Source organism: Alosa sapidissima, chromosome 8 (assembly GCF_018492685.1).
Source record: "Alosa sapidissima isolate fAloSap1 chromosome 8, fAloSap1.pri, whole genome shotgun sequence".
NCBI classification, from domain to species: Eukaryota; Metazoa; Chordata; class Actinopteri; order Clupeiformes; family Clupeidae; genus Alosa; species Alosa sapidissima.
This window is the reverse complement of record NC_055964.1, coordinates 33,038,198-33,050,697: the sequence shown is the minus strand read 5'-3', so window position 1 is coordinate 33,050,697 and position 12,500 is coordinate 33,038,198. Positions and strand designations below refer to the sequence as shown.

At 49.1% G+C, this 12,500-nt stretch overlaps 1 protein-coding gene across 3 annotated transcripts in view; it reads right to left on the bottom strand.

Annotated features, from left to right (window-relative positions):
• Positions 1 to 12,500, bottom strand: part of ralgps1 (Ral GEF with PH domain and SH3 binding motif 1) — a 171,186-nt gene that overhangs the window by 29,914 nt on the left and 128,772 nt on the right. For all 3 annotated transcript variants that reach the window (XM_042102328.1, XM_042102326.1, XM_042102327.1), the window contains one exon: positions 176 to 313. In XM_042102328.1, the coding sequence (XP_041958262.1) occupies positions 176 to 313 (138 nt within the window). The remainder of the gene's footprint in view (positions 1 to 175; positions 314 to 12,500) is intronic.

Below are 12,500 nucleotides of genomic sequence, written 5' to 3'. Positions count from 1 at the left end.
TACTTTCATATATGAGACACATCAATACAACCCTGTGCAAGTCTAGGTATTTCAGTGATTGACAACTGATATTGCTGTTTACTAGCTCCCTCTAGTGGAGAGGGGTCCTGATCTCCTTGGGGAGTTGAACAGGTGAGTTATTTTCCCTGGTGGTATTAGTCCAGGCGATGCGTACCGTAGTTACAGGACACCTGTAGGTCGGAGATGACCCGCAGCAGGTTGTTCATCTGATTGGACCTCTGCTCGGTCTCCATGATGCTATCGGACGCTGGATAGGCCGAGTCGATGTAGGTCATATCAAACAGGTAGATCCCTGCAAACATCAGGAGAGAGAGAGAGAGAGAGAGAGAGAGAGAGAGAGAGAGAGAGAGAGAGAGAGAGAGAGAGAGAGAGAGAGAGAGAGAGAAAGAGAGAGAGAGAGAGAAAGAAAGAGAGAGAGAGAGAGAGATAAAGGGGGTGAATCTCAATATCCTCCCGCATGGACTCACAGACTCTGATGTATGTTCCTGCTAACATCATGAGGGCTTAGGGTGGTCCCACTATGAAACTGTGAAGTGAAGTGTATGAGGGCTCACTTGCACCCTTCCTTCCAAGGTGGCATTTATGCAGATTTTACTCAAGGGAATTACCAACAATTCATAGCGCTGAGATGTGAAACCATTGTGAAACACAGGCTTACAAAAAGGGAGGCTGGAAAACCATCAGTAAACAACTGGAAACAAGTTTGCAACACATTTTTGCCGTTGTCAATTTAACGACGTCACAGGTGCAGACCCATTCCTGTTATTAGTATTTTGAGCCCTTACACCCTCAACACACTCTTTACACTATCAACACCCTCAACACACTCTTTACACTCTCAACACACTCTTTACACTCTCAAACTCAATCACTTATCAACGTCCTGTTATTAGCATTTTGAGCCCTTACACTCTCAAACTCAATCACTTATCGACGGATGTCAGTCAAGTCAGAGCTTAGACCTTATTTAGACCTAATGGGGGGACTTCAACATTCAGCCAGAGAGGGAAATCAGTAAACGCTGAGCCAACCATGATCACTGTTATGGAGTGGACTGAAACATTTCTCTACATACACATATTTTGAACAACAATGTGACCCATAGAGAGAGAGAGAGAGAGAGAGAGAGAGAGAGAGAGAGAGAGTTGGTATAGTATAGTATAGTCAACTCACTATAAAAAACTCACATCAAAACATCAAGGGGAACACTGACTCAGAAACGCACCATAAAGAGTCGAGTCCCTTTGGCTGTGAGTGTGTGAAAGAGGAGGTGGAGGGAGCAAAGACAGGCGTGTTCTAAAATGTATGTTTAGCCTCAGGCATGTGCGCTTTTATTATGTACATAAATAAAGAAAAACAATATTTACAACCTCCAATATTTACAACTTCACATGATTTCATCTGATGCCGCCGAGTCGTAACAGGCTGACGGCAGATTGGCCACATGTGGGTGACCGTGGCGCAGTTTTCGGACACCAAGTGGAGTAATTAGGGGGCTTTGAACGGCAGGAAAAAGGGGAACTCCAGGGGCTGTTCATTTCACAGCAGTGGGGAGCAAGAGCACGTGGGCACCCCTCATGTTTACAGTATGGACCATTTCAAGAGAGTTCCATAGCATTCCATATGTTATCTTAATGAAGCGGAAGTAGATTGGCAACAAAATAGGACGGTCGAGCATTGTTTTTGTTTTTCTTGTTGAAAGGGTCTATAAATGATGGTACATGTCCAGTCCACAGCCCGCTGCTGGCCACGTGTTCCAGTGAGCGTAGTAAATCTCCGCAGATCATATGGGTGCCGTTTAATGGCTGAAATGTTTAAAGTCAAACTGTGATGCCTGCCAGCGGGGGGCCCTTCTCTGGTACTGCTGAGCAAGGGCTTCAAACCTGAAGAAATAAGAGTGCTTCTCCTGATGGGAGACGGCCGTGAAATGCTTCCCATCACACTGAGCACACTGAACACACACACAACCAAGCCTGGAACAAGGCCTGAAGACACACACAACCCACCCCATGAACACACACACAACCAACCCCAGGCTGGAACAAGGGCTGAACACACAACCAACCCCAGGTTGGAACAAGGCCTGAACACACACACAACCAACCCTGGAATAAGGCCTGAACACACACACAACCAACCCCAGGCTGGAACATGGCCTTAACACACAAACACACACAACCAACCCCAGGCCGGAATAAGGCCTGAACACACACACAACCACCCCCTGGCTGGAACGAGGCCTGAACACACACACAACCATCCCCTGGCTGGAACAAGGGCTGAACACACACACACAACCAACCCCAGGCTGGAACAAGGCCTGAACACACACACACACACAACCAACCCCAGGCTGGAACAAGGCCTGAACACACACACACACACACACACACAAACAATCCCAGGTTGCCAACCCCGGGCTGAAACGAAACTTGGACCGTGAAGCATGAGGCTGCAATGAAGGTAAACAGCCCATCACTTCAAAAACACACACAGGTCAGGAGCTCAAAGGGCTCTCTTGGGGAAACTGTGCTTCATGAGTGCTTTAGCACATGAGCTGCCTGTTTACCTACATGCACACACACACGCACACACACACACACTCACATACACACAGCGCAGCACACACACACACACGCACGCACAGACACACACACACATACTCACATACGTACAGCGCATACTCACATACGTACAGTGCGCACACACACACACACACACACACACACACACACAGCACCAGTCACGGTCCACTCTGACCCTCGGGATGCACACCCTGTGGTGTGTGAGTGAATGTGTGTGTTGTGTGCGTATATGAGTGTATGAGGTGTATGTGTGTGTGTGTGTGTGTATGTCTGTGTGTCTGTGTGTGTGTGTGTGTACGGGGTCAGGGCAGATAGCTTTGCGGCACCTCAGAGCTTAATGGATTGGTGTGGGAGCGCTCACTCTCCCTCACTCTCTGTCCCTCCTCCGTTTCCCACCCTGGTGGTGGGTAATTGAAAGGCTGGGGTAACAGGCCGGGGTAAGAGGTATCAGGGGCCCCATCAAGAGTGGGGGCAGGAGTGGGGCAGGGGCAGGGGCAGGACTCACTGCCTGAGGGCTCTGGAGACCTGGCCTCTCACACGATCCACATACACTCTGTTTCCTTTGGCCAATAATCTGGGACCAGAGATTTACAATCTCTACCTCTTTCTCTATTTCACAAACTATTGCGCACACACACCGACACACAAACACACACCAAACACTAACACACACACACAGACACACATACACGCACGTACACACACACAACACACACACAGACCAAACACTGACACACACACACACACACAGAGACCAAACACTGACACACGCACACGCACACACACACACACACACACACACACACACACACACACACACACACACACACAAACCCATTCTGAGACCAAGCCGAGATCCAGCTCACTGCTGCCTTCAGCAGAACACGTGGCGGTCTAGTTGTTGTGTACTGAAAGCTGTTTGCTGCCTGAGAGCCTCTCTTGGTCAATGTGGGCCCAGTCATGGTCCAGGAGAAAAGCCCCAGTAAAGATGGGCTGCCCAGGCAGAGTTGAAAGCAGCGAGCCTAAATCACTGGCCAGCCATTCTGCTCCACTTCATTCTGCAAAAGCCAGATGCTGTCCCTGGTTGATGTCTGTAATCAGCGTCCTGCTAACAGAATCGGGCTGGTCAGCCCAACGCTCTTGGTGCTGAATAGTGAGTGTTTTTTCACAGCTGGTTTCCAGTCTCAGCCCACGGTAGTGAAGGCGGGTCGTTAGGGGACAGTTAGAGGTGTGGAGGCGTGATTGGCGGGTCGGGACGTGAGTCAGGTGGCTGCCCGACACAGACTCTGTAATTAAACGGTCACTTGCACCTTGCTGGTCCGGCACTAAAGCCATAAAAGCCGCATGTGGTGGGTGATCCAGGAACAGTCTTAGAGTAAAGCTATAGTTTCATGCTATGTTACTTTTGTCCTTTAGTCTTAGTTTATTATTACAGTCTTAGAGTAAAGCTATAGTTTCATGCTATGTTACTTTTGTCCTTTAGAGTCTTAGTTTATTATTTCAGTCTTAGAGTAAAGCTATAGTGTCATGCTATGTTACTTTTGTCCTTTTAGAGTCTTCAGGGACAGATCTTAAGGAGTCTGCCGTGCAGTAAGGCACCCATAGAGCACTGGCCACTCAGCCTGTGTAAGGCACTGCTGAGGGCTTTTCTGCTGAATGCTTCTGTTATGTGCCTTCACCAAACAGAAACACACAGCACATGTCTAAAGCACAAGCTCTCTGTTAAGCCGTAAAGGCCGTATGCAGCTGATTCAGGAACAGGGGGAAAGAGGCTGCGCTGACTGCTGTACTGGGAGCACTAAATCTCAGCCGTGTCCTTTCTGAACTGACGATCAGTGCAAGTAAACAAGGGATATATTTCACCAGACTTCAGCATTCAGGACTGAAAACAAATGAAGGCAGAGGAATGCAGCTTGAAGCAAACAAGCAACATGAGACCTCAACTGTTGAGTTTGCATGTTTTTCTACTGTTTACATTTCATAAAAACAACGGTATGAAAATGAAAACCCCCGCCATGCTTACCTTGTATACAATCTCCTATAAACCTTGCTCACAAACGTCAGTTACCTCTCTCCACATGAAATGCACACCATTTACAACCTCATAAATCCCACTTCGCCCTATGTGGCGTAACAACAAACTATCTGCTATTGGCTAAGGCTGATGGCCACCAAGAGCTGGACACAACACAAAACCACCCAGGCATGCTGCAGTGCAGCCATACAGCCATAAAGAACAACACTATAGCGTATAGATACTGTTCATTTTAACCCTATAGCGTATAGGTAGCGTATAGATATTGTACATTTCAACCCTATAGCGTATAGATACTGTACATTTCAACACTATAGCGTATACTGTACATTTCAACCCTATAGCGTATAGATACTGTTCATTTTAACCCTATAGCGTATAGGTAGCGTATAGATACTGTACATTTCAACAATATAGCGTATGCTGTACATTTCAACCCTATAGTGTATACCTGTAGGTACTGTACATTTCAACCCTATAGCGTATAGATACTGTACATATCAGACTCAGCTACTAGCACCGGTGGAAACTCACTGGCACTAACGCCAGAGGAACCAGGAGACAGGATTGCAGAGAAGTGAAGATGGTATCACGGAGAAGATGAGACAGGATGACGGAGAAGATGAGATGGCATCTGCCAACAGAGGTTCTTGATGTAGATTCTGATGGTCAAAGACAGAATTTTCTGTCACAGAGGAGGGAGATATGACCAGTCTACTCCTGTCACAGGGTCAGAGATATGACCACACTGCTCTAGTCACAGGTCCTGTGTGTGGCCGATGGACAAAGATATGACCGGTTTGTTTTAGCTTCAGGGTCAGGGATATGACCAGTCTTCTCCTATCACAGGGTCAGAGATATGACCACACTGCTCAAGTCACAGGTCCTGTGTGTGGCCGATGGACAAAGATATGACCGGTTTGTTTTAGCTTCAGGGTCAGGGATATGACCAGTCTTCCCCTATCACAGGGTCAGAGATATGACTACACTGCTCTAGTCACAGGTCCTGTGTGTGGCCGATGGACAAAGATATGACTGGTTTGTTTTAGCTTCAGGGTCAGGGATATGACCAGTCTTCCCCTATCACAGGGTCAGAGATATGACCACACTGCTCTAGTCACAGGTCCTGTGTGTGGTTGATGGACAGAGATAAGACCACACTGCTCTCCTCACAGGTCCTGTGTGTGTGTGGCTGATGGACAGAGATAAGACCACACTGCTCTCCTCACAGGTCCCGTGTGTGTGTGGCTGATGGACAGATACAAACAGTCTACACTGGCCCCAGATGCCCAGAGGTCACTCTACTCTGAGATCAAACCTGCAGATTGCTTGCCTGGATCATGGCTAGGGTGGCTTTGTTATTGCCTGCCCCTACTGACCTTAAATGACCTGCAGCGACCTTGATCAGGGTTAAATTACAGCAATGGGCACTGAAGGGTTAACATCCGTCTACTCTTTAGTGAGGCACAACGGAGGTCTTTTCTGCTGAAGGCTTTTGTTATGTGCCTACTCTAAACAGAATTGTATTAAGCAAAACGCTGCATAAACATTAATCCATCCATATGAGGATAATATCCCTTTCATATAAAACAAATCCATGCCCCTAGAAACTGTTAAAAGCCTCTTAAAACAGACCTGATTGTGAACAGATGCCATGTTAGAGGCAGCGCTCATCAGTGCCAAAGCACATGCAAACACAGAGCGAACAGGGGAACGGATCAGCGGCGGTCTTGTTGAGTCCCCGACAACGTCTGCGGAGCGCTTTGGGGACACAGAGACAGGTGTGCAATAACAGAAACTAACAACAGGCCCTATTCATTCCTCACGGATTGGATAGTCATTGTGTGCGACGTGTAACCCAATGGAACATAACAGCAGAGGCCAATCCATTCATAATGCACACACTGTGAGGGCTTTGGTCGTTGGTGGGGTTGTGTTGCGATTGGTGAGGGAAAACCCTTAAAACGCACAGGGAGTCCACAGAGACCCAACAGAACAAACAACCGAAAAGCTAGTCTTGGCACCGAGCGAAAAATAATTACAAATAATGACATATTTGCCTAAAGTCGAGGCCTATTTCAGGAGGCAGGGGGTTTACGATGTTCTGGGATACACTGCATAAGAGTGGTGCTTCCTGGAAGTGAGCAAGGCGTGGGCCGCGGGCCAGACGCAGAGTGCTCCCAGACCAGCTGCTGTAGGGGCTAGCGCAACGACGCTAACACGCCGCTAACACGCCGCTAACGCGCCACTAACACACAACCATAACACCACTGCAACCGGCCCACATGTTCATGTTTGTCCGATAAATGCGTCATGTGGTCAAAAGAAAAGAAAACAGGCGTTGTTATTTTATTAGGGATTATTGCATTTAAAAAAGAGCTGAATTCCTGTCATGGGGACACACACGCCAGCTTAAGACAGAACAAGACGTTACAGTTTTCTATGAAAGCATGCTGTTGATGGCCCAGGCGGAGTAAGGCTATCTAAAGCACAAGTATCCCTTTAGTAAGGCTATCTAAGTAGCCCTTCAGACAGAGAGAGAGAGAGAGAGAGAGAGAGAGAGAGAGAGAGAGAGAGAGAGAGGCAGATGCAGAGAGAGAGGATACTCTTGGCATTGGCTATTGGTCCTCTAAAACCAGTGGCCATCCAGGCCAAAAGACATTTACACACTTTGTGGTTTTTGCGGCCTTCTCCTTCTCCTTGAAATAAATCCTGCTCGTATATTTAGCCTGCCACCATTTGGGTTTTTATAGCCATGCAGCCCGACCTGTAGCCATGCCCCATTAACGATTCCAAGGGTTTCTGCCTTACATGGCCAAATTGGACGCTAATTCAGTGACCCCCGTATATATTAAGCTAAGGCAGGCCAATAAATTCATAGGTGTTGTATGCCTGACATCTCCATTTCATCGCTGAGAGAGATGAGCAATATTTTAATGCTGTCGTTCCTGCGCTCGATCCAAATGCGTAAGTGAAATGTGCGCGGCAGCAGTTTGGCCCACTGCTGCCTGGAACCAGTGCTGGAAACTCAAACGACGTTGTGTGTGGGCCAAGTAGGTTGTTGAGTATCGGTCCAAACATTGGGGACGACTGACCTGCACGTGGAAATGATCATTAATGCACAAACACATCTCCTCTCTGAAGAGGGGACATCGATCTTGAAAGGAGCGCCTCTGCGACTGGCCGTAGAACGAATCCCTCCCCAGTAACGCTAAAGACACACTCGCTGTCACGCCCGCGGCTTGGCCCACCACGTTTACAGCGCTGAGCTCATAGCCCAGCGTGAGCATGACACACATTTACAAACCTCCAGTGAAACCAGAACCTGCAATCAAAAGTTGTTTGCTGGGAATCGCATCCCACTTGGCAAATCGAAACCCCAGCGAATGCTTGTCATTTCCAACAGCAAGACAGACCCTCTGACGGCACACCAGACCAGGGCCATATCAGGGCCAGAACAGGGCCATATGAGAGCTAGATTTGAGCTAGATCAGAGCCAGATTAGAGCCAGATCAGAGCCAGATTAGATCCAGATCGGAGCCAGATAAAAGCCAGATTAGAGCCAGATTAGAGCCAGATCAGAGCCAGATTAGAGCCAGATCAGAGCCACATCAGAGCCATATCAGGGCCATATCAGGCCAGGGCTGGCATCCATCACAGCCCACTTATGAGGACCACTCATAGCCGCGTGCCCCACGAGTCTCCTGCGGGAGTGTGCATGTGGGAAATCTGAGGCATGCAGGGAAACCTAATCGCTGACCGCTGCAGAGATGCGAGACGATCGTCCTTCAGAGGTCAGGGAGTGGTGGCAAAGGGGTGCCAGGGCCGAACCTCGAAATAGACTCTGAATGCCTGGACTGGGAGGGACGGCAGTCGCTGTCCACTCTCTGGTAAGGTCAGTAGATTTGTGGAGGATGATGACACAGGATGTTATTTCTGTATGTGCGTTTGTCGTTCGTGAGCCTAAAACGAGTCCACTCAGAATTCTTCCAGAGAGCGTTAAAACATTGTGACTTTTAAGAGCGCTGAACTGAGAGCAAAGCCTGTGACTCCAACGGTCCAGCAAGGCACTGCCAGGAATGGGGCCAATTTAAATGCACCACAGGGCAACGTCCAGTAACGGATGTATCATTTGATGGTCGCACATTTACGTTGGCCACTTGACATGTTTCCAGTCCAACGGCCGGACACAGTCCTGTCTGTGTGTGGAGAGCTGAAAGCGCTGAACACTTCAACGTCTGTGGCGAAAGGCTACCGGCAAAATTGCACAATACCCCTGACATACCGAACACGTTAACGTTTGGCCAGACCCCGAGCTCTCATTAACACTTCTGAATAAGCCCTGACCATGCCGCGCCTAGAGGCTGCCACTGAGTGACTGTGCGTCAGCTCGGACCGGTCCTGTGACGTGAGCTCTCTGGCCGAGCCAGTCAGCGCCTCCAACGGCACCTCATTGGCCTGTAGTGGGGGAGTGACGTGCCGCTGGGACGTGGGGCTGGGAGAGGTGTCAATCACCAGAGCAGGCAGGAGCTCTGACACTGCACCTGGACTCAGCTGGTAATGAGCGGCTATCGCCAGACAGCTCTGACCAGCCGTGTGTCTCTGAGGACACAACACACTCTGACCAGCCGTGTGTCTGAGAACACAACACACTCTGACCAGCCGTGCATCTGAGAACACAACACACTCTGACCAGCCGTGCATCTCTGAGGACACAACACACTCTGACCAGCCGTGCATCTCTGAGAATGACCAGCCGAGCGTCTCTGAGAACACCAAACACCCTGACCAGCCGTGCATCTCTGAGGACACAACACACTCTGACCAGCCGAGCGTCTCTGAGAACACCAAACACCCTGACCAGCCGTGCATCTCTGAGGACACAACACACTCTGACCAGCCGTGCATCTCTGAGAATGACCAGCCGAGCGTCTCTGAGAACACCAAACACCCTGACCAGCCGTGCATCTCTGAGGACACAACACACTCTGACCAGCCGAGCGTCTCTGAGAACACCAAACACCCTGACCAGCCGTGCATCTCTGAGGACACAACACACTCTGACCAGCCGTGCATCTCTGAGAAGAAAAAAAACACTCTGACCAGCCGTGTGTCTGAGAACACAAAACACTCTGACCTGGCGTGCGTCTCTGAGAATGACCAGCCGAGCGTCTCTGAGAACACCAAACACCCTGACCAGCCGTGCGTCTCTGAGAACACAAAACACTCTGACCAGCCGTGCGTCTCTGAGAACACAAAACACTCTGACCAGCCTTGTGTCTCTGAGAACACAAAACACTCTGACCTGCCATGCGTCTCTGAGAAACACAGAAACAGCTCTGACCAAAGGTGTGTTCAAATTCGCATACATAGACAAACGTTTGCAAAAAGGTTTCTGTGAGGAGAGAGATGACAGGAAGTGAGCAGGAGAGAGATGACAGGAAGTGAGCAGGAGAGAGATGGCAAGAGGTTTCGGTAAATGACCTCGCTCCTTAGTCTCTGGGCAATGACCAGGCGTGCGTCTCTGAGACTACAAAACCACTCTACTAGTGCTGCAACATGACCAGGCGTGCGTCTCTGAGACTACAAAACCACTCTACTAGTGCTGCAACATGACCAGGCGTGCGTCTCTGAGACTACAAAACCACTCTACTAGTGCTGCAACATGACCAGGCGTGCGTCTCTGAGACTACAAAACCACTCTACTAGTGCTGCAACATGGCTCCCTCTCTGGACTCTAGAATCTCAGCACCAGACTGGCCCAAACGCTCCGAGTGGACTCGTTCTACTTTCTACTGCTCCGCATACTCATGCTGCCGGTTCGGTTAATATTTCAAAGCAGCGTCATAAATCCAGAGGGCGCAGCTGCAGCTGGACTGGACGATGGAAACTTGGGTGCCCGCTTGGGTGCCCGCTGTCCCAGACCTGATCTAGGAACATTTATTCCAGGCTGCTTTATTACACTTACCATTTAGAGACATTAATGTCTCGCTCGTTGGCGTGGGATCTCAAAGTATGTGTGTGTGTGTGTGTATGTGTGTGTGTGTGTGTGTGTGTGTGTGTGTGTGTGTGTGTGTGTGTGTGTGTGAGTGTGTGCAAGCATGTGTTTGTAGTTTGTACAGTGGTTGTCAAAAGATGGGTATGTGTGCATGTGGATAACTGTGCATGTTGGTGTGTGTGTGTGTGTGTGTGTGTGTGTTTGTGCTCTTGAACACGTGGGTGGGCTGTGGCCTGTGAATCTACATGAGAGCATTTAATAGGAACACTGAGACTAACATTGTGCTCAACACATTCAGATGAAATGCTGGATTACACACGGACACACACACACTCACTCATCTAAAGAACTCAACACATACATACATACATACACACTCACTCATCATATTACACTCAAGTGGTGGGCTCCATAAACAAACACACACACACACACACACACACACACACATAGGGATCCACACACACACGCACATACACAAACTTGACTGATGCTGGGCTCCAAAACACACTCGTCTGAAGTCCCGGCTACACACACACACACACACACACACACACACACACACACACACACACACACACACACATCTGTGGGGCTAACTCTGGGCTAGTCCTGTTAGTGAAGGCAAGAGAACATTCCAGAGCTGTGATCTCACCCCACCACTGGAGCCGAGGGGAGTGCAGCGCTACATCATACAAACACACACACACACACACACACACACACACACACTCAGAGATGGCTTTTCCACCAGGAGTTTCCAAGCCCCAGGGACACCTGTGATATCTCACATCTCACATCAGGATTGTGTGTGTGTGTGTGTGTGTGTGTGTGTAAGGCTGTACCACTCAATCTGAGACTAGCTGTAGGTCATGGCTCAATGAACTAGGCATTTTCCCATGGCAGTGTCACACATGGACATGCTCACACATGCAGGCACACACACACATACATACACACACACACACACACACACACACACACACACACATGCACACACGCACACAGAGAAGAGATGAAGATGACTGCATGATTGTCCTACAGGCACCCTAAGAGTCTCCGCTCCAATGTGCGCTGATCCTGTGGGGAATCATCTGAGCAGTTCTGCTTAACAGCTCTTAAAGGTTATGTTTGTCTGCACGTCTGGCTTTGGCATGAGGGCACACACACACACACACACACACACACACACACACACACCTACACACACACACACTGTCGTTCAGTCTGCACTGACTGTTATGCAATTTACTGGAGAACATCTCCGCACAAAGTCCCTACAGTATGTGTCTGTGTGTGTGTGTGTGTGTGTGTGTGTGTGTGTGTGTGTGTGTGTGTGTGTGTGTTGCCGTGTCTGCCCTTAGTTGGCAGGATGTGTAAAGTCCTGTGGTGATGTCAAACAAGAAACTGTAGTCTGGACACAGGCGCAGACGATCCACACACACCTTTTTGTCTGATCTGGTTTGTGCTACTCATGACCAGACGGCACACACGCACACACACTTGTATGTACGGAAACACACACACACACACTTGCATGCATGGAAACATACACACACACACACACACACACACGCGACACACACGACACACACAAACACGCATGCGCAGTCGCACATCTCACTTCTCTGTCTGGTTTGGTATAGGACAAATTCAGGACAAAGGTGTTTTAAGGTCTCGGAAAAGGCAGACAGACACACACACACACACACACACACACACACACACACACACACACACACATATACAGTATACAAGCAGACACACTGGTAGACCCATATTAGACAGCCAGACCAAACCATTCCATGGAAGCAATGGCCTGACAACATTATGTAACTGAGTCTGGCTTTCATGTGGCAAA